At 29.6% G+C, this 22,783-nt stretch overlaps 1 protein-coding gene across 8 annotated transcripts; it reads right to left on the bottom strand.

Annotated features, from left to right (window-relative positions):
• Positions 1–1,148: 1,148 nt before the first annotated feature.
• Positions 1,149–22,529, bottom strand: LOC130443614 (guanine nucleotide-binding protein G(q) subunit alpha). 8 transcript variants are annotated; one of them, XM_056778412.1, is made up of 9 exons: positions 22,244–22,529; positions 21,939–22,114; positions 20,779–20,963; positions 20,241–20,395; positions 13,091–13,219; positions 9,138–9,267; positions 8,395–8,548; positions 5,632–5,739; positions 1,149–3,491 (listed from the first exon to the last, which is right to left on the bottom strand). In XM_056778412.1, the coding sequence occupies exons 2-9, from the start codon at positions 22,054–22,056 to the stop codon at positions 3,409–3,411; spliced, it is 1,062 nt and encodes a 353-aa protein (XP_056634390.1). In that variant the 5' UTR covers positions 22,057–22,114; positions 22,244–22,529; the 3' UTR covers positions 1,149–3,408. The 8 variants fall into 8 exon arrangements, with proteins under 8 accessions (XP_056634390.1, XP_056634397.1, XP_056634399.1 ...); XM_056778419.1 differs by lacking the exon at positions 13,091–13,219 and adding an exon at positions 17,784–17,912 and having other exon boundaries at positions 22,244–22,521; XM_056778421.1 differs by adding an exon at positions 17,784–17,912 and having other exon boundaries at positions 21,939–22,499.
• Positions 22,530–22,783: the final 254 nt, after the last annotated feature.

Below are 22,783 nucleotides of genomic sequence, written 5' to 3'. Positions count from 1 at the left end.
GGTATTTCGGGAAATTTGAATTTAAAATCTTCTATGTCACACTTGGCCCGGGTTTCACTTAAAATATTGTTCATAAGCTCGTGATATTTGTTGATATAGTTTATTGCTGACTTGTACGTTAACACATTTTCTTCGTCCAAACTAACATTGCTTTGATATGGTAATTCTGAACTCGTTTGAGTTGAAAAATGTTTATTTTTCTTTGTGTTCATGGAGCAGTGACGATATGTAGGCGATCTGCTGTACGAAGAAATTAAACAAAAGTTTTCCTGCATATTTGATACATCGCTAAAAATTTTTACACTTCAAAAGTCATCGTGACTATACTAACTGACACTTATTTGACAAGTTTACGTTAATATATCGAGGTATAGGAAAAAAACTACTAAAAAGTGAGTCAAACTACTAAAAACAGTCACCCTCCAAATTTATATAGAAGAATCGATTTTATGTCTCATACACTATACTAGTTCCGTCAATGGAAGTATCAGACTTTAAATGGGTCAACAAATGTGTTTGTATATGTCGCAAATCTCATGGGGGATTTGGCAACTATGGTACCATAACCACAAAATCTGTTACCATAACACGTCAGCTGAAAATTGACACTACATTTGAATTACACTTGTGAGAGTGATCCAATTTCGGTTATGTCCATAAAGCTTGATGTTTGAGGTGAATATTTTAGTGTTTGGTAGTGTATGACAATATCAACAACATAATTTTTCAAAATTTTACTTTAATAATAGTATTACACATTACATCATTTGTCGTTTCTCATAAAAACGCTAAATTCTCAACGATTCTAATTTTTTATCATCTTTAGATGATCTAGTTAGCAAAGACGCGGATCTTTTACCGAATAGAATATTCGAAAAAGAAAAAAAAATCTCATTATTGAACTAACTTTTTTCAAAAAAACCGATGCAACCCGATACGTGAACTTTGGCGTCAAACCGACACATAACTACGAAAAAACATTACAGAAGTTTACTTATTTAAGAGACATAAAACGGTTTTTCATTATGTTGAAATAAGTGGTCCTAGCCTCAACAAAGTTACAAATATTGGTACAACAATCTGGATGGTCCTGGATTATGATTTGTGAATGGTTGGTTTAAGGTTATTAGAAGTTAAAAAAAAAACAATTATCAGAAAAAAATTCTATACTTTTGACAAGAAATGATTTTACAAATTCATAGACTATTGCAAGACATCTCGAATATTCTTCTACATTCATTCAAATCCAATCAGACAAATTTCATACCCACAAAAAACCAAGCTCCTATATATATATATTTTTTTTAAATTGCCATTAGTATAGTATATTAACTGAACAATTACGCAAAGAAAGCAAGATTGCATCACATTCTTTCTTTCTCTAATCTAGGAAATATCTTGTCATTCTTAGAATGAAAAGACATGTCCCTGCGGGGCCTTTCAAACGATCGGGCCAGTCACTTTATAACAAGAATGTACAGTTTAGAAAATAGCCAATAAGTGTATTAATAGAAAAAAAATGAATAAAATTTTTAGTTTTTACTTTGGTCGCTATTAAAATTTGTTAAAAGTCGATATAAAAACAAAATCCAAAAGATAATAAAACTAGAGAAATATTTAATTAATTAGCTAACAGGTTGTACAATATCTAATAAGGAAATAAATAATTTTATAAACAAATATTAGATTATTAAGCAGGTTTTTTAGGAAGGTACAGGTAAAATCCATACTCTTTTATACAATTATTTCTTTGTAATTGAATTTTAAATGGCACAAAAGTCCCATTTCACACAAATAATTTATTGAATTTAATTAGAAACATGTGGCGTATAAAGTTATTGGCCCAATTCAGGTCTACAGGACGTATTTCTTCCAACACACAAGTTTTTCTATATGGTAACTTTGGTCATGCGAAATTTTCCTTGTAGCCAATCAATACTTTAACAAAATCTATGTCATTAAGACATGGTGGATTAAAGATATACAATATAAATGTCAAAAAATTGTTTCGAGATTAGCGATGTAGTAGGTTTTAACGAACAGTAATGGAAAACATGAGATTTTGGAATAAATTAATTAGTTAAAAAATAAAGTGTGTTCTTCGCGAAAATCTACTACGATCACTATGCTTCAGACTAGTTTGAGAGCCAAATGAAAAGCTCATCTCCTTTTTGGCCTTTTTAAACACATTTTTTTAAAAAGTACCGGACCCAAAAAATTTTGTTTCCTTAATTCCTATTTTCTAAATTAAATATATTATATAATAACAATACTATCAGGGCGTGGCATTAATTGGCGTTTCGTCAAGGTCTTAGTTTTTATCTTTCTCTCAATGTGCAAAGAAGTATAAAATATAATAAATTCACTAAAATCGGAACAATTAATATCGATATCAATCGATATGGTTATAATTGTAGTGATTAGCGATGAAAAATTCTTTTTATTCAGCTGAAAAACATTTAATCGACAAGCATTTCGAAAATTTAAAACACCAAAAATATTAGAAAATCCACCTATGTAATTAAATATTAAATTTGCTACTAACTATAAATGCTGATGCTGATATCGATAATTATTACATAAAAATAGTTATCTTTTTAAAAGACAAGAAATTCTAAGAAACGGCAATATTTATAGTGCCCAAAGATGCTTTTAATAATCGATCGAAAATGTGCACTTCACCATCACAACATATGCTTTTTCTCCACCACAATAATTTAATTAATAAAATATCTGCAAGTTTATATGAAATCTGCGTCTGTCACAAAATATTTGTATCTCTCTTATATTAGTGTAAATTAACTAGGAAAGCAGATATGTTTATGGAAAACCTACAATCGTTTAACAAAATAGGCAGATTTCCACAAGGAGAATTGTTAATTAAAAGCACTACTTCATGAAACTATTATAAAAACTATATATAAATACCAAGATATTGAAAAAAGGAAAATTATTGTCACACCCAGTATACTGAAAAGTCACGTTTTGTAGGTTATCGCACTGTTTTAAAAAAAATCCATCAATCTTCGCCAATGGTACACTAGGCTAAGTGTTACACACACTGTTGGACACATACATTTTTTCACGTTGTTCTTTTTTTTTGAGGACAAGTTTTCATTAGATTTTTCTAAAAAGACCCGTAGACTAAGAAGTGGTGGACAGATCACATTTTAACATTTTGTTGGTCCCGGCTCTGGCTATTTTTAGCTGTATACAGGGTTTTATTTTCATTATGTCTAAAACTTGTTTAAACCATGCTTAATAAAAATTATTTACGGTGTTCCGTACATCCAAAATAATAATATAGAAAACATGTTCGAAACAAGTTGTAAACCCTGGCTGATTATAGGCCGGGGCGTCTTCAGCAAAATCAACCTCCAGGAGAGTACAAAACCATGATAAGTAGTACTAGACCAGGTTGTACTCGCGTAGATTCGACTGTAAGATTGTATCTTTTACGGCCGCAAAGACGAATTTTATATTTTCCGTATCTGCAAAATATATTCGAGTTAATGTTTTCGTTATATACACAAAAATATATATTTGGAAACAAAAACAAGTAATCTGATTTGATTTAACCTGAAAACTGCAAGGTGCAGCCTTTGGGTAAGATAAGATATAACAAATTTATTATACAGGTGGCAGGCTTCGCCAGATTGCATTTCTGCAGTCTGTAGGAGTCTTTCTGATTGAGGAACAGCGCATTAAAATCAAGTTTCTTGGGAAGCGGAGAATGGCCGTGAGATTTTTGAGTTTACGGAGGCACTTTTCTGTAGGAACCAACCATGAACAAATGGTTAAGAAGGTTCCAGAAAGGCAGAGAAGAAGTGAAAGAAGACTTTCACTCATGATGCCCGTCGACATCAAGTTTTGATGAAAATGTTAAACTAATTCGAGCAACGGTTTCACAAACTGATACAGGAATTTAGCTTCATAGATAAATAATGAATTAATAACAGAAACTTATTTATGGGGCGTAATGTACTGTTATACAATATGACAACTATATTATTCAACTCGCTTATACTCTATAAATATAATAGTTTTTTTTATTTCCAAATATACATAATTTATTCAAATCAGTTAGTATTTCAATTTATATAGGTTGTATTACTAACAATGACTTGTGACTGTTTTAAAAAATAAACTTCTGTTCAAAATTATATCTTCATGTAGAATATCGATTATCCATTATTATAATTGCATTTTTTTTCAATTCAATTCTAATTTAAAATTGCTCGCAGTCAACAACACGTTGTTGTTTTTGATAGACACCATTTCATTCCGAAATCAAAACAATCATCATCTGAATGGACTACAACTGGTGAACCACGTCCAAAGGCACAAGAGTCAGTCAGCTGGGAATATTGTTCATCGACTATCTCAAAAGGGAGAGACAATGAATAACGAATACTACATATAGTTGTTGGAACGTTCGAAAGCTAGAATTTAGGAAAAACGGCCTCATATGTCATAGAAAAAAACCACTATTTTACAACAAGACAATTCACCGATTCACAAATTGATAGCAACGATGGTTAAATTTAACAAATTTCTTCCTCATCTACTGTATAGTTCATATCTGGCCCTCCAGTGACTACTGGTTATTCGGAAATTCAGCTCAAATGAAGCCTTTTATATCTTGTAGGGCATATCTACATGAATACCATTTGATTGATATAATGCCGATCATCAATACCTCTTTGTAAAACCAAAATCGGTTTACAAACTTAGATAAGGAACTCATCATTAAGAATTGATTGTAAAGAGTTGTATCTAATATACTAGCAAAGATAATTTCAGTAAAATTAAATAAACAAAGATGATTTTGTTGCTTCAAACTTTTATTTGTAATTTAGAACTATAGTAGGTTACTTTTTGATGAAAGTTACTCATAGAGCTAAAAAATATTTGATAGAAAAAGTTGTTGGGACCATTTTTCTTCCTCTCTCTACCGTATAGTTCATATCTGGCCCTCCAGTGACTACTGGTTATTCGGAAATTCAGCTCAAATGAAGCCTTTTATATCTTGTAGGGCATATCTACATGAATACCATTTGAAGTATTATAAAAATAATTTGAATACAGCTACGAGACTTGGTTAGTAATATCACCTGAATAGTATATGGTATTCATTAGTATAAAACATTAAGTAAATAGAAACAAAAAAAAAATGCGAATTGATTACCTTAAGCTAAATTAAATTCTTTAAGTGCTGTTTGCATTATAGTATCTTTGACAGCACAGAATACAAGTTTAATATTTTCTGTGTCTATAAATTAAAAGAAAACAATCCATTCCGTAGAAAGCATGCATGAACACAAAAACATAAATTCAATTAAAATAAAAAGATATTGTTGAACATTCGTGTTAAAAAAAATTTTGTACGAGGGAAATTTGATAAAATATTCATGCTGTGTAAGTTCACTAAACAGCCTCTAAACGCGATTATTTTTTTATCATAGTGACTGTACGTGTAGGTTATAACTAGTTTGTCTATGTTTCAGTGGACAGAAATAATTTTTCGAGAGAAAATAAGATAAAATGAAAATATCAGTCAAATCATCCTCGTACTTATAAATCTAATTAAAGCGATACGTATATCTAGCACTAACTAATTTCTAGCAATACCTGTGGCACAAGTAAAATGTGAGTATATTATTTTTTCACTGTCTGGGTTCAGGTCTACAAACATTCTTAGGATAAATTCCCTAGCTGCTATCGCATCTCGTTGCGGACCTAAATAAATGTAAATATATAAAAACTAGCAATATATTCAAATAAATAAGCAATGTTTATGAAGGCATAAGTCAAAGAATATTATTCTATATATATATATATATATATATATATATATATATATATATATATATATATATATATATATATATATATATATATATATAATTCGATCTGCTATCATTCGAATGAGAAAACAACTAATTTCATGACTATGCCATGACGAATATCGATTCACATTTTACAAGTAGAGAAATAGAATCCGCCGACCGGTTCTGATGATGATGTAACGTTTCAGAGCAATCATCGTTAATTGAATAAATGATGTCTTCAATCAATTTTTTGTTCTTTTGCTATAGTCATCCATATTACCTCACCAGACACCAGACTAACTAGAACCAGTTTTAGTGCAAAATTAGGTTAGGTTCTCGTAAATTGTTCTGTATATAAATGAGGTTTTGAATAGGCATTATATATTATATAACAAATATTAGTTTTTGGGAAGCCTTTTAAAAAACGCTAGTTGCAACGGAAGAGCTTTCTTCTGGAATGTGTAGCATTTTGAAATACCACTTTTCGCTAATTGAATTTATGTAAAAGTTTTTAAAACAAAGCTGAAATGTATATTTGTAACGCAAATTCTCACAAAAACAGATATAAAAAAAACTTCTCATTTAGAATACTGAACCGATTTGTAAATATTTTTTGTCTTCTTATAATAATCTGTTGTTGTCTAAAAGCCAAAATATGCTAAGGTTAAAGTAATATATATATATATATATATATATATATATATATATATATATATATATATATATATATATATATAATGCCGATCATCAATATCTCTTTGTAAAACCAAAATCGGTTTACAAACGTAGATAAGGAAGTCATCATTAAGAATTGATTGTAAAGAGTTGTATCTAATATACTAGCAAAGATAATTTCAGTAAAATTAAATAAACAAAGATGATTTTGTTGCTTCAAACTTTTATTTGTAATTTAGAACTATAGTAGAAGATTACTTTTTGATGAAAGTTACTCATAGAGCTAAAAAATATTTGATAGAAAAAGTTGTTGGGACCATTTTTTGTTTTTTCTTGTTTTTGATATCATAATATAGATACATACAGTAAATATTTTATAACAGTAAAATCATACTGGCAAATAACTTTTACCCTTAATAGATATGACAATTTCGTGGAAAATTCTAAAATTGCGACTTACCCTGTTTTTACCTGTGATCTTTTATATAATATAGAATATAATACAAATAATTTAACCTTGAATACACCACCTATTAAAAGGAAACAATTTCTCTATAATAGTGTTGTTTATCTATACTTTCAGATGATTCACTGATTTTGAAAATTAAATGTTATGCGGACTCGCTTATTATTCAGTTCGCAGTGGGGTGTCTCATTTTGTGAAAATAAGATTTACGCTATTCAATGACCGACATTATACTTATATATTACATATTTATGTCTCAAAGCATTGGAATACTGGGGATTTACAACTAGCAATACAACATATGTGATTCAACTGAACCTGTCGCTGTTGTAAAATGAGCATAACATTGTCGTTCTGGATCTGGATTTTCACGAAGATAAACCTTAAGAATATATTCCCTCGCTGCAATGTGGTCCTGCTTAGGACCTTACCAAATATCGTTTAAATAATTTTGATTGAAAAATTTTTAAGAGACAAGCATATTGGTTGAGAAGTTCCCTATTACTAGTGCTAGATGTTGCAATTACTACCCATAATTATTGAGTGGTTTCTAAATATAAATAAGCGTGGATTATGTATAACGTTTCGGTCACCCAAAAACAGTGGTTTATATAGAATGTCACGACTTTTATCTGTTCCCAGATTTAAAAAAAAGTAGCTCGAAATAGATTTGACCTGAAGGAGAACTTGATTGGCAAAAGGTATTCAATTTAATAATCGATTCTTTTCCAATGAATAAAATCGATTTCACCGTAAAAGTTTTTTCTTTGTTAGACGATTTTGGAATAGAAGAAAGTACCTTGAATGTAATAGTTTGCAATTCGGAGATGGAAAGTTGATTAGTTTCCTTCGTTTATTACATAAAAATTAAGTAAGTAATTTAAAATAATTATTCGAACGTGGTAAATAAAAATCGTTATCAAAGTAGAACTATTTTTTTTATCGAAGGTAATTAATTTCTACTGTTTCGATAATAATAGTTGTTTTATCAATATGGAAGGAAATAAAATATATATAAACTCTGAAATAGAATGAATGAGTCATCTAATCCTAAATATTAAATTGAAAAAGTTTTATAAAATACTAGATGACCGTAAATAGGAAATTATTTCAACTTTAATTCAAATATTAGTAGACCAGCACTCATGCAGATGATGTTAACATCATGGAACGAACCACTTCGGCTCTTTCAGGATTTGTTGAGGAATTCGAGCGAGTAACTGAAGCAAGAAGACTCAAAATCAATAAACAGAAAACCATGTAAATGAGAACCCAAGTCAGAGACCATCGCTTCGACAACAAAGATTTTTTACAGGGAACAAAGTCTTTACCATTTGGCAAGAGCTGAAGAAAGACAAAAAAATTGAAAACTCAAATATGCTTGTCTCTTTAATTTTTATCTAAAGAGTTCGGTATACATACCTTCGTACTCTGGAAAATAATCAACGAGATGCGAATACATTATTTTTTCTTCTAATAAATCTTTTTTATTTAAAAATAATATTACAGATGAATGTTGAAACCATGGGTAAGTTATAATTGTTTTGAAAAGTGCTTTGGACTCTTCCATACGATTCTGAAATAAAAAAAAATTAGATTTTGGTTAGGTGTATGTGTGTGTTTTTTATGAATCGAGTACATTAATTATATAATAAAAGAAAGATACAACTTTCTAAAGTAGTGAATTAAGAACCATACCAGAGATGTTTAGGAAGTTCACTTTTTCAACTACTATAATTCGAGTACACCTCAATGTTTAAAACTTACATTTCGGAATATTATTGGCACATTAGGTGTATAGTTTCAGAAAAATTAAGAGTTGATATCAAAGTTAGAGGAAGTGGACCCGATCTTCTGATAGAAAGAGAAAAAATATCGATATACCACTCTGTATCTCTCTCTACTCTATTCTGATCCGATCGAAATTACGTCGAAATTTCAAGTGGTAGTAACGGCAAATGAAGAGAATAACAAATTTTGAATTTATTGGCGAGTAGAGGGAGATAGAGAATTATAAACCGATGTTCGTTCTCTTTCTTCCACTAATACAATTTCACTTGAATATCTCTCTCTCTATCTTCAATATTAATTAGCAGAATACGAGGGGCGATCAAAAAATAGGTACAATCAATGTGCATTATTAAATGGACATCTTGTTTACTCACCTCATTTTCGGATTCAAATAAGATCTGGTCGTATTCACTTAAAGCTACTAAAAAGATGATGGAAGTGACATTTTCAAAACAATGAATCCATTTTCTTCTTTCGGATCTCTGTCCTCCTACGTCTACCATCCTGTTGACGTAAAATCCAAAATAAATTATTTTTTATATCTTCATAAATTAATGTATATGTTTAATGAACCCCAGCAAATAGAATTTTATTTCAATATTAAAGAAAAGTCGAAACGTCAATTTAATCTATTTTTCAAAAATTATTTAAAAAAAACTAATTTTGAAATAGAAGAGACCCAAAATCAATAAGATTTAGAAACATAAACATGTCAAAAGGTCTAAGAAATAAGAAATTTATTACCTTTTCTATATATTTTAAACAGTAAACTAATTAAACTGAAAGTGTATAAAAAACTAATGAGGGAGAATATTGTGAAACGAAATTTATAGAAAAAGTAAGAAAATAAACGTAACGGATAAAAGTTATAGGGAGAAAGCAAGGGAAATGCTAAAAATAAGATGGGAAGACCAGATAAATATAAAGATCATCAATATTAAGAAAGAGAAGAAGGCAATGATAAGAAAAATAGTTGGAAATACTGAAATTTCCTTGAAATATTTAGGGTCAAGGTCACAATTTGCCTGTTTTCTAATCGTAAAATTCGTTGCGAGTTTTTTAAGGAAGAATAGAAAAATTTTTTTGGAATGGATCTGATGTGGGGAAAATTTTCCTCTGTGTGGCTGTGGTTTTGGTACCGGAAAAAGGAAAAAACGTTTAGAAGTGTTGGGGTTCTTCCTACTTTAGAAAGAAGACAACTTAATGGCGCCTTCTATTCATTATTTTTATAATTGCGTGATAATAATAATGAGATGCAAGAGATGCTTGCAATAACTTGCAAAAAAATAAATCGTCATTAAAAACTCAGTAAATTCATTCAAAGGAAGTTTAATTTTTGACTATCATTTTTGTTTTTATTTAGTTCTCTTATGAACCTTGAGGTGTGTGAATGGATTAGAGCGATAGTTCCATAAATTTCGTGGCCTCCTTTTGGAAATCTTGTCGTCTGTTGATCTAATGAGCCGGTGAAGTTTCTGCTATAAGGATACAGAAAATCGAATTTCTATACTCGAAAGGAGAAATGGTAGAACAGAAATAAAAAAAGTATGTAGAGAATTGGTAATTTCAATCAAATTTTAGAGGGCTGAGTATAAATAACGTAAATTTGGAGGTGTTTTTATTTTAATTGAGACGCACTGTATCATAAAGCTAGTTTTAGTTTGAACGCGTCAATTTGAAGAAAATTTTCTTTTTATTTCTTTATCAGCGCAATTTCCATTTTTAGAATGTGATAAATGTAATCGAAATGATTAAAATTAAATTGATAACAGATTTTAATTGAGTCCGACAATCTCTAAAATGCAATTTTGCACAGATAAACGGTTAGTTTTGAAGCTCAATGCTGAATAATTCGAGAGGTCCATTAAAAACATACATTTCAATTACAATAAACTCATCAAGTAATGAAAGTATATATGCAAGATGATTTTATTTAAAAAAATTTAGAAAAACTGAAATTTCATGATGAAATATTCGTTATTTTCGATTCTTTTAGAGAGCAAGTGCTATCCAAATATTTATGAATGAATTTTGACTTATAGTGGCTAGTAAACGTAAAGTAAAATTTTCTGATTTTGTAAACTACATTTCAAATGAAGGATGCTATGAAATGTTGCACTTTTCTCATTGTTTTCACAAGTTCAAAACGAAAAATAGAGAGAAATAATTTCTTAATGTTATTATAACCCTAGCGCACAATGAATTGTTACATGTCAAATTAATACTGGACGTTTTTACAAAAACACGACCACAATTATTATTTGTGTTGAATTTTTTAACTGGGATAATTTTTTGTTGTTCATTTTTACTACCCGATTCAGGTATAACTTTGGATTCGCCGTGTTTGTTAAGTAAAGCGAATTTTGTGTCTTCATAATTCGATGTTATGTGGTTTAAAAGAAAAAAATCACGTCAGCTGGTTGAATTTCTCCAATAGAACTGAAGAGGAGATCGAGATGGTGACTTTGCCAGCCTCTGATACCCGTTTCTAATAACAGACTCTGATATATCGTCCTCACAAATCTTAGTAGCTTTCTTAAAGACCGATCTATCTTGGTCGCTATCGACAAATCGGGCGTTCTAGGAGACCTTGGACGTTCGGATTTTGGTTTATCCGATCCCTTCAAACTCCGCGACCCATTTTCCAATCACTATTCATGTTGTAGGTGATCTAATCAAGGCGTTGTATTAACAAAAACATATAAAACGTCTTAAGAAATAAAACAATTGAGAACTTTCTGATATGTCTCATACATTTTGATTCCGAACTTCGTTTTGAACACATAAAAACAACGCATCCATGGAAAACGTAATTTTTCTCACTTTCAAAAATACACTTACATGTATACTTTCCACAATATATATTTCTGATAAATCGAATGTAAGATTTACGTTAATAGTCAAAGATTAGGATTTTTTTCTATATATGTACAAATATTTATATATCGGCAATTTACATGCAAAGCAAAATACCAAGTGCTATTTAATATTGTTTTTAAAAACCTAACAAAAAGGCATTCAATAGATCAACATCAATTAACACTTCATCAATTATATCGGTCTTTCATATAATAAAATTTGATCAGTTCAATTCAAGGGTATTTTACCCCGTCAAGTAGTGAAATTCAAATGAAGAAAAACTAAATTTTCAAAAATAATGATCAAATTTCCTGGATATTAAAAAACGTTTTTTAATCTTAAGAACCAATAGACATTTACAACATCACATCATGACCTTTATTAGGTAAAGATAGAAAATGGAAGAATAAACGTCTCAACGCCTAAAAACAAATATCAGAAGACAGATGGATAGACTATTTAACAGAACCATTTAAAAAGGAAGATAATACTAAGAAAACCAACATAGCGCACATAAAGAAGAAATTATTATGTCTATTGATCAACCAAATACAATTTCAGTTGCGAAACATCCAATTCCTTATCTTCTAAAGGAAAAAGAGAAACCAGACAGCAGCCATATCCAATAATTTGTAGCAAATATAAGGAAATGCTGGCAGCGTAAAGTGCTAAGTAGAAAGAGGAACGTGTTCTAAAGAAAGAACAACAAATAGTTAGTTAATTAATACTCAAAAGAAAAAAAAACAATGAGGCCTCTTGCGATTCTTCCAAATTCCAGACTCTAATGATCACGATTCATTTCTATATCACACATATGTTATAAAAAAGAATCCGATAATGACAACGAAAATATAGAAGAAAAATTAGAAGAGAAAGAAGGGAATCTGAAAATACAGTTAATAGAAATGCTAGTAGTTGGCGAATCAAAAGATGATGTTGATAAAATAAAAGGACAAGGGATCAAACCGAAAAAGAATGTAAATATAAGAGATGAAATGGAACAAGGGGACAAACATCTAATCGCAGAATTATGTAGATAGATTAGAAGAAGGAAAAGTAAAAATTTCTGTACCTAGATACTAAAGTGTATCGAAGTAAGAAACATTCAATCATCCTATTTGATATAGAGGGTGACAAATGAGAGTCATTCCCATTTATAGTTTGATTTTTTTAACTATAAAACCTCGTAGAATTTAAAATTGATAATCTAAGAAACTCTTAAAGTGCCGGAGTGTCGAAATCCAATTATAAAATTTATCTTGTTTGTAAGATAATTAAAAACGCTAAGTATGTTTATTTTTAGCATAAATATAGGAATGTTAATTGAATGTTTTTTTTTATTTCAATTAATTTTTCAAATGTTTAGACCCATATTGCAGAAATTTCCTCAATATCCGATACATTATCGATGTTTTCTTCCTTATACATGAAAATTTTACTAATCAACACCCCAACCAACTTACCGTACCTAAAGATAATGGAGTCGAGATCGAATGGATATTCGATGATGCCCGTCGTAGGCGCTCTCGCTCTCAGGATATCCTGCTCGGTTGGTAAGTAATCGGGATCTTTTATGCGCTCCAGATCACTAAGATAACTGTAACCAACACAACAAACATGCAACATGCTCTCGAAAAAAAAAATATTTATATATATAATAAATTCAATTGGTATTCAAATAAAAAGTAATGAATGCCCATTTGTCGATAGAACTATATCTCTAAAATATAAATGTATTGAAAACAGACACAATAAAGAATGAGTCCCGAAAAAAATTAAAGCCACCCTACCTAACTTTTATCACAAACAAATGTGTCATTGAGGAGCTAATCACCCTGTAAATTAAAAAAGTAATTGACATTTTTTAGTAGTATGTAAAGATCCTCATGTCTCACTCTGTATAAACTGTCAAATATGAAAGACTTTCAAGTATGAATTTGCGCAAAAATATCAGTTTTCACGTGAAAATTTTAGTTCTTATTTTGATTAAATTTCGAGATTAATTCTGGTGCAATATCAAAGAATCATTCTGTAATCAATGTAGGTTAACTAGTGTGGCAATCATCTGTTTCAAATAGGTTTCTGAAAACTTCGATTCCATACAAAACAGCCACTACTGATATTTTCCAATGACCTAAATTAATTTTTTCATTCTCATTCGGAAACGATTCCAACTTCGATAGAAAATTTTATAGGATTATTCACTTTTATACGTTTTTTAATATTCAAAATCTTATTTCAATTATAAATCGTTTCAATAACTCAATGTTTAGTGAATATACAAAAAACACAATTTCCAGTGTTGATTTCAGTCAATTTTCATATTTCATATCAATTTTCGTAAAAATTTTAACTTAGTTGTGGCGTGCAAGTTAGATACTTGACAAAGTATATACAAGGGTTGCTACATAAGTTTTGGTATAGACAATTATTTATAATTGGATATGTTTTTATCGTGATTGTAATTTGAACTCATCAACCGCTACTTCAGGTGTAGAAAAATGTTGGACTCGCAATTTATGATCTTTTTTTGGCAAACAACTACTGGAGTACCATTCAGAATTGCGTGCATGAACAACTTTTGTTGTTTTGATCGTCTTGAAAGACCCATACAGTCGATTGTTGTCTTTCACGATATACCATTTGTATCGAAAGAAGATAATCCCATAACCGAAAGAAGATAATCCCACAAATGTTCCTCAGGCTCGAACTATTGAATAGTTTTGGGGGATATTTAGTAGAAAAGTGTATGATAAGGGTTGGAAAGCCGAAAATTATCAACAGTTTCGACGTAGAATGTTTAAAAAAATATATATAAACAGTCCAGAAGATAATATGCAACACGTTAATAAAAAATTACGAGCAATTGAAGAAAATGGCCTTTAAGTGTAATTGAAATTATGTTTCTTGTTAATTATAAGTTGGGAAAAAAAGGCCAAATAAATAAATTATAAGACATTGCATGTTGCGGAAAATTAACCGAACTCCCTCCAATTACTTTCTGTTTCGAAACAGAACAAATTGATTGACGAATATTTCCTCGCATCTTCTAATATTTTTAAGCTACTGAATTTTTAACAGCACATTAACAAATTCCAATCATAACCACACATTTTTACGGGCAATAACAATGACGCGACGTTCTAATAAAAAAAAAACATCAAACGTAATTTTCCTTTGCCTTCCTTCTATACTGTAAAGTGGAATGTTTAAATAGTTTTTGGGACGGTTAATTTATCTAATAATCGTCAAAGGTATATGACCTATTTATAAGCACGCCCAGCCGAAACACATAAAATTTATTTACCCAACAAATATCATGAAACTTTATGATAATATATCGATTTAATGAAACTAGGCTGACAATTCGTCGTTGGACGACTAATTTGAAAAATCGATATATTTAATTCTACACAAAGGTTCACAAAATTATTTATTTCTCCAGTCAACACACCTTCCCACACTTCAAATTGGTCGACCACCCACTATATTCACCAGATCTAAACTCCAGCGACTATTTTTCTTGTTCCTAACCTTAAAAATTCATTTACTGGAAATATCGTAAACGTCTAATTTGAGGAGACGGTAACTCTATCATTTGGATTGTTTAAAAATGTTGAAGCGTCGCTGAAAGAAGCATTTAGATTTAAAAAAAGATTATATTGAAACCAAAACATGATTATTTCTTTTTTAAAGAGGAAATTTTTCAAACAACCTCCAAATGGGTTGACCACCCACTATATTCACCAGATCTGAACTCCAGCGACTATTTTCTTGTTCCTAACCTTAAAAATTCATTTGTTAGAAAGATATTTTCTTCCATAAACGTCTAAGTCTGTTTTTAAACATTTATATTTCAGAAAACAATGAGTAAAATTAGAAGTGTGAGTGTGCCTCTCGGAACTGTTTCAGTGTTTATAATAATAAAAAAAATACTTTAGAAAGTATGCAACTAAATTTTGTAATTTCCGAAGCGGACTTTTCGGTGCTACTTTAATGTCTTATTCGGTTTGATTTCCCTTATTGATAATAATGAAGTAGAATTCTTGATAAGTTCAATTATCGACTAATATAACCTCCAGTTTTTCCGGAAATTCAATGAAAAACTACCTCGATAGTGTTATCAATTTTAAAATTTTAAAATAATAAATAGCGTGGGTACTAGATAATTTTTTTATCACTAAAATCTGAATGTTTAGCTACTTGGCAAATTTTAAAAAAGGCAAACAACATATATAATGGTTGTATTCATGGTAATGGTAAGTATCCACACTAAATAACTGCTGTAAGGTGATATTTTGGATCATCATTGATTTAAAGGAAGACACATTTAGTCCGATCCTCACTATAATACTGTTTGTAGAGGATAATTTTGTATTTTTATTTTTGAATTTCAAATTTATCAGTTATTTCCAAAAACCGATTGTAAACAGAATTTAAAAATCTTTCTTTTGCAGTGAAATATAAATGTGAAGGTTTGTTATTTAACTAGAATACAGTATTAACTTTTAATAACCACTGATTCGTATTTCGGTTTTTCACAAGATATCAAACCGACTAAGACAAAAAATTGAAAAACACGTTCATCAACTAAAATCTCCCAAAGCTCTCCGATTCATGCCAATAAATAAAAATCATAATGGATCTACATTTCTCATTCCCATTTCTAATAAAATACGTTTTCTGTAAAATATAATTATGGAAATTAAAGCATATAAACCACCATAACTTTTTTCATAGGTTTCAATATATAACAAATTTTGAGATGAAACTTTTTTAGAATTGGCACTAAATAACAATTTTTAGTTGATAGATACTAAATTTTGTACACTTTGAATTAAACATTTTTTGACAAATACAGGGTGTTTCATTTAAAACTGGAAATATTTCAATTATTAAATCTAAAAATAAAAAGTAGTTGAATGAAAATTTTCAAAATTATTTGTGCTCGTTACTTTAAAACTGTTCGATTTATAAAAATTCATGAAGTGTAGGTATTGTACATTAATATTTCTGGTAAAATAAAATGTATGTTCATGGAGGACCTAGACGGAGAGAAAATTTTTGACTCCAAGTTTATTACCAGAAGTAAGGCGATTTGAAATAACAGTTGAGACACCTTTGGCCTAAAAATCAGATGCAAATAGACAAAAAATGACAAACTAGTTCGTCTAAAAAGACTTAAAATCTCATCCTTGTACAACATTTCAACATATGATTGGAGCATTGAAAGAGAAAGTGCCATTTTTTCAATTCAAATTGATATTATCATAATTAAAGGTGTATGTCCCAACAAAAAAATTCTGATTAAAGTGTAATTTAAATACATAAGTTTTTCTCCAAAACTTAATATATTTTCCTGAATTTAGAACTGCTAAAGGTATTCCTTAATCTGTACTGGGATTTTTGATGTAGTCTTTTAAATCCAGAAGCGTTGAAAATTGCTTATAAAACATTGTTATTAGGTAATTCCATCGTTTTCACTCTTAAACATTTATTATGTGCAAATATGTTTGAGGAAATATTTGTCACTATAAAATTTCTAGTTTCATATTATTCACGAGAGCAACACCTCGTTCTTAAACAATCCAGACTTATAGGTGGAATTATTGACACTAGTTGTGTTTATATATCAGTTTACTGGGTTTAGCTAGAGAATGAGATGAAATTTTTTACTTCATCTCATTCTCTACATCTGGGTCTGAGTGATTTTTTGTATTTCCAACTATTGAGAAACGATTTAACGGCGAGAATGAAGCGGTCTAAGGAAAAGAAACTTGACAAATTTCAAAAGAATGTTGCTCAGTATATTCTTGTCCTCCTTTAACATATAGATTTAATTTTCAAAATTATTTTCCAATGTTTGGAGTTCAGCATAACATTTTTTAAAATTTGTCTGGTACGATACTATACATATTTTCTTCAAACTTTCTTCGAGATACATTCAAAGTGTCTAAATATTTTTCGTCGCAGATTTTAGTGAAGCCTCGATAAAGTTATGATACATTTTTAAAAGTTTAATATATAATAATGTATTAGTACAGAAAACCGTATTTTACAGAAATAAAACTCAAAAAAATGTAGATCTAATCGCTTAGAATGCAAGTAACAAACTTAGCATAACAATAATCAGAGCAGGGTAGGGAAATTGTTTCTCCTACCTAAACCTGATCTCGTCGAGATCAAAAGGATATTCGATGATGCCTGTAGTGGGCACTCTCACACGTAAGATGTCTTGCTCTGTAGGCAAGTAGGAGCGCGCAGCTACTCGATCTATCTCTTCCAGATAGCTGTAATAGCACGTATATAATTTTCTCAATAATTATAAAAAATATTTTCCATATAATATACTGTACCTTTTTAAAAGAACAGTACTACAAGTTAAATTTATAAAACAAATTCGAATTTGCGTTAAAAATTTTGTATACAAGAAAATTATTTTCTGTTCATCTATATTTAAAATTTATTGTATTCCTTCAAATTCACACACTTCTGAACTATAATAACATAATACAATTTTTATTTCATTTTTTTTTCTCTCGTCAATAATAGCTTTAATAGGGGGGTAGGTAATTTATAATGAATAATTTGCTACATGTATAAAACTGAAATTTAGAGTTTAAATGAGTATATTAGTCTTTCCTTGGTATTGCGATTAATATTAAATAGATATCTTGAAAAGTCTTTGATGTTACAATTGAAAATTAAATGTTAATACTCAATATAACTGGTGATCAATAGATGCCAATTTTCCGGCTAGATCAACTATCTATCGTTATGAATGAAAGTATCCTTTTTTTACAAATTTAATAATGTTAGTCCTAACAGAAATTCGATTTGGAGTTAATTCTATTCAAGACCAAAAACTTTTCAATATACCAACACCAAAAAGTAGGTTCCAAGTTGCACTATTCACGAATCATCCTGTGACAGGGTACAAAATATTTGATATTTCCATCAATTTCATAACATTCATATACTTTTTCATTTTGTATTGAAAAAAACTTGCCACTACAGTTCATTAAATGAATTTAATTTATTGTGTCAACATGAAGCAGACAATATTGTAACAGTAGCAGATACTGTTGATAAAATAGGAGAACATGTCATCACGTGGATAAAGACAATAGAAGATCTGAAGATGAGAGTAAATATCACACCATACAAAAAGATGGCAGTAAACTAAAAAGGGGAACATGAAAAAGATTTAATAACAATGAAGAAAGAATAAATTAAGTGACCATATTTAAAAACCTGGGAATAATTATCACAAATAATGGGAAAATAGAGTAAATAAATTATGAAGTAGGTTGAAACACCAAAATTTTATGCTTTTAAAAGAAATTTTAATTAAAATAGATCTAAAATTAAGATGATTTATCAACAAAACCATATAAAAAAGTCTAAAAAGTGATAAGTTAAAGAAAAAAAATAAAAACATAAGAACTCAATAGTAAAAGTTGGGAAATGGACAAAAAGTTACATATAGATTCAAAATTAAACAACGGAGGAAAATAGTAGGAAAACAAGGATGGGCAGAATAAACAATGAAAACAATACGCCAAATGAATAAAGTAGCAAAGGACCGAAAGAATGGGAAAAATGAATAAAAGGAGAGTGAAAACTATAACACCAATACTGAGACCCTTGAAAGACCATAAAAAATTCTAGAAGAAAAAAGAAAAACAAAAAATACACATAAGACATAATAAAATTTTTTTTTAATATAAAATAAATGTTTGGTAAATGGCAATATTGAAATAAGGAAAACCCATATTTTTCAATAAGGATATAAGGAATAGTTAATTTTGGGGTGATATTCTTGGGAATATAAAAAAATGACAATAAATTTGATATACTATTTATTAATCCTCTTGTAACTCATGATTATAAGCTCAAATTAGTGCAGAAGGTAATGTTTTTGCTCTCCTCGTTAAGTTTTTTCCTTCTCAAACAAAGAAACCCTCAAAAATAACCCATTTCAATGCTTCTTAGATCACCAGATTTCACTTCCTTAGAAACCTTTCTTTTGAGACATGTTAAATACAACATTTGAACAATATGTGAGGTAGGAATAAGTATGACATTTTTTTCATGGATTTAAAGCTTTTTTTGAAAAAATATGAAACTAACAAGTGTAGATAGATTTATTCTTGTTAACTGAGTTGAAGGTTCTGGAACCGTTGTTTATAATCATACTGAACACACTATTTACACTATCACCATACTAACACTCCCAATTACACTGTATGACGCACGTTTCAATAACAAGTTATCGACTTGTGAGACCTGTGTTAGTGTAGTAGTGACAGTCAAGGTTCCCAAATTAGGGATAAAAAATGATGTTGCCAAATGAAATTATTTACTGATTGTTAAAAATTTATTATTTGTTTAATAATATTTTATTATTTTTAATATTTTATTCATAAGTTTTTTTGGAGGGGAATCGCTAGTAATTGTGGGGATTTTTGATTAGGGCTTTAGGGAGATAAATTTTTGAGAGTTGAGATTCAAAATTCATTCTTATTATCAACCAAAATATTGACACAATAATCAAAGTTCATTTAACCGAGTGAGCAAGTTTGTTTTATTAACTGTCACCAAAAAAAAATACTTACTATTTGGCGGAATCTGTAAGTTGATACTCCCTACGTCTATCATAACATTCCTGAATTCCTGCATCACCCCAGAGATCTTTTATGGCCTCCACATAAGGACTTTCAAAAGTTGTAACAGTTTCATAATCTATACTTTTGATTAGTTCTGCTTTCTCCTGTAATATGATATTTTCATATGAAATAATTATTAGTTAAGATGTCCAGAAACTCTTCTATTAAATGAAAATTACAGATACTACACCACCGTTCTTTGAAAATGAGCTCAGATACCAAATACTAGCAGACATCATTTGTTACAATTACAAAAATTTATTAATACTGTTTTTCTTCAATTATTCTCTCGAAATTAATGCAAATGAAGTCAAGTTTGAATTGATCTAAATTTTGTTTCAAATTGAGCAAGAATAAAAATGTGCCTGAAACCAAATAAAAAAAATATTGTACATAATACAATGAAAAACTAATTTTATGGAAGTCAGCTTCTACTCATTCTGTAATACTACTATTGAATTAATACTATTAATATTGAACAACTAACCTGGCTAGCAGAATTTCCATATTGTATTTTAAGGAGGTCCATGGCCTTAATCATACTTTGCATGGCCATAAAAATGTTTTGATAGACCAATTTAATGAATCCTCTTTTATCCTCATCAGAGTAACCGGCGCCATGGATAATTCGCATTTGTTTGATAAATGTTGACTTCCCAGACTCTCCAGTCCCTAGATAATAACAAATTTATTACATGAATATATTTCATATTTGGACAAAATAATAAATTTATATACCCAAACTTTAAGCAAAGCTAGTAAATGTGTTATTTTTGATAACAATAAAAAGAATGGAAGAAATAGATAAGTTTAAATACATTAAAGCTACTTCAAAGTGAAATGTTGTAATTTTTACATTTTTAAACTCATTTTTATATACAACTTCCACAATAATATGTTGTATCACTTGTATCGAGCGCGGATTATAATTATCAAAAAGTTTTTATGAAAAGGATCACAGAAATTGTACAAAGATACTAATTAAGTAATTATAAACATGTTTTGGTTATTTTAAGAATAAAATAAAACTAACAAATATTTATCAAGAATAGTTATATTAAGAAATTCATAAAATTATTCTGCTGTGTTAAGCAGCTGTATTTTCTTATAATATATAGGTGTTTATTCATATTTCACTGAATTTGAATTTCATAAACGGAAAAATGATGTTCTTAGATATTTCATCATAGGTACCTAATTCAAAATAGTTTGTTTTTTCATATGTGGCATTTTCATAAAAACAAATTTATGTTGAATGAACTATATCATATCCTAACCCAAATGAATTCTAGAACAAAAAAATCAAAAACATGGTTGTTATTGGTCTGATTCTGATCAAGGTATAGAAAATGCACTATTTATATGCAGTATACAATGAAATGAAATAAATAATGTGAAAAGGAGAGTGCACTTCAATTATTTAAAATTAGACAATAAAAACTATTATGTTAGACAATGTAAAATTAATTTTGAGTGTATTAGCCCAATTTATTATATCTAACTAATACTTTTTCCTAGGAACTTTAAAAAATTCTTCGACAATTAATTTTTAGAACTAGCCTTATATACACAAAAATAGGATTAATGATAGACGTAGTAGCCGAAAATGTATAATTCAAAAAGATATCTGATTCACCGGGCACTCACCAAGAAGTAGTAATTTGAGCTCTCGCCTAGCATCTCGCTTGTCTCGACGGAGTTGTTTTTCAATTTCGGCATTGATTCTTTTCTGTTCTCGAGCCTCATCTGATTGACAACACTGCATGGTCGTGGACTACTTGATGGGGCCACGATATTCATTCACGCCGCGTCCTACGATTTCGCTAAAAACACACACCTACAATTTGACACTTCCCACAACGGCCACCATCGTATTAAGCTGGGTGTGGTGATTAACTTTGACCACTGACATGCTCTTATACTAGCTTTAGTCCAGAATTAAATCTAGTTACCGTTAACGAGATTACAGAAGCCTCTGAGATGACCTGCTAAAGGGATTAGCGGCGCTACAAGCCTATTGCTAGTTCTATACTACACACAACTTGAACGAATCGTTACAGTACGCGACGTTCCGTCGATCTATAGCCACAACCACTCGTAATTGCACTGTTTGAAAACGTTCACCATCGCTAAATGTTCGAACACTAATTTTGTACTCCAAACACCTCCATTTTCATCAAGTACAGCCGCCTATTGTCAATATGGCGCTGCCCCTGTACATTTGAAGAATGAAACCACGCATGACAGGAAGCTTTGAAGCCATATTTTTCTGGCGGAAAAATTAAAATAATCTATTATTTCATGTTATTACTAAAATATAAAATTAATTTCATATTATCGATACACAATAGTAATTCTAAATCTAAAACTTTCTCCACGATCGATATATAAAATGCTAATTGACTACTGAAACATCTAATATTTTATTATACATGCATAACAAAACATTAATTCCAAAATAATATTTTTGTTTTTCGTCTGTTCTCTCTAAT

The sequence above is a fragment of the Diorhabda sublineata genome, chromosome 1, assembly GCF_026230105.1.
Source record: "Diorhabda sublineata isolate icDioSubl1.1 chromosome 1, icDioSubl1.1, whole genome shotgun sequence".
NCBI lineage: Eukaryota > Metazoa > Arthropoda > Insecta > Coleoptera > Chrysomelidae > Diorhabda > Diorhabda sublineata.
This window is presented reverse-complemented; position numbering and strand designations above follow the sequence as displayed.

What these genes read in the sequence shown, in the direction of transcription:
- LOC130443614 (XM_056778421.1), bottom strand. Translation starts at nt 22,056, where the DNA reads ATGCAGTGTTGTCAATCAGATGAGGCTCGAGAACAGAAAAGAATCAAT. An exon ending in CTTACAGATTCCGCCAAATA is followed by an intron (nt 17,913 to 20,240) that starts GTAAGTATTTTT and finishes GTGCTATTACAG; the next exon opens with CTATCTGGAAGAGATAGATC. An exon ending in TTATTTTCCAGAGTACGAAG is followed by an intron (nt 5,740 to 8,394) that starts GTATGTATACCG and finishes ACATTTATTTAG; the next exon opens with GTCCGCAACGAGATGCGATA.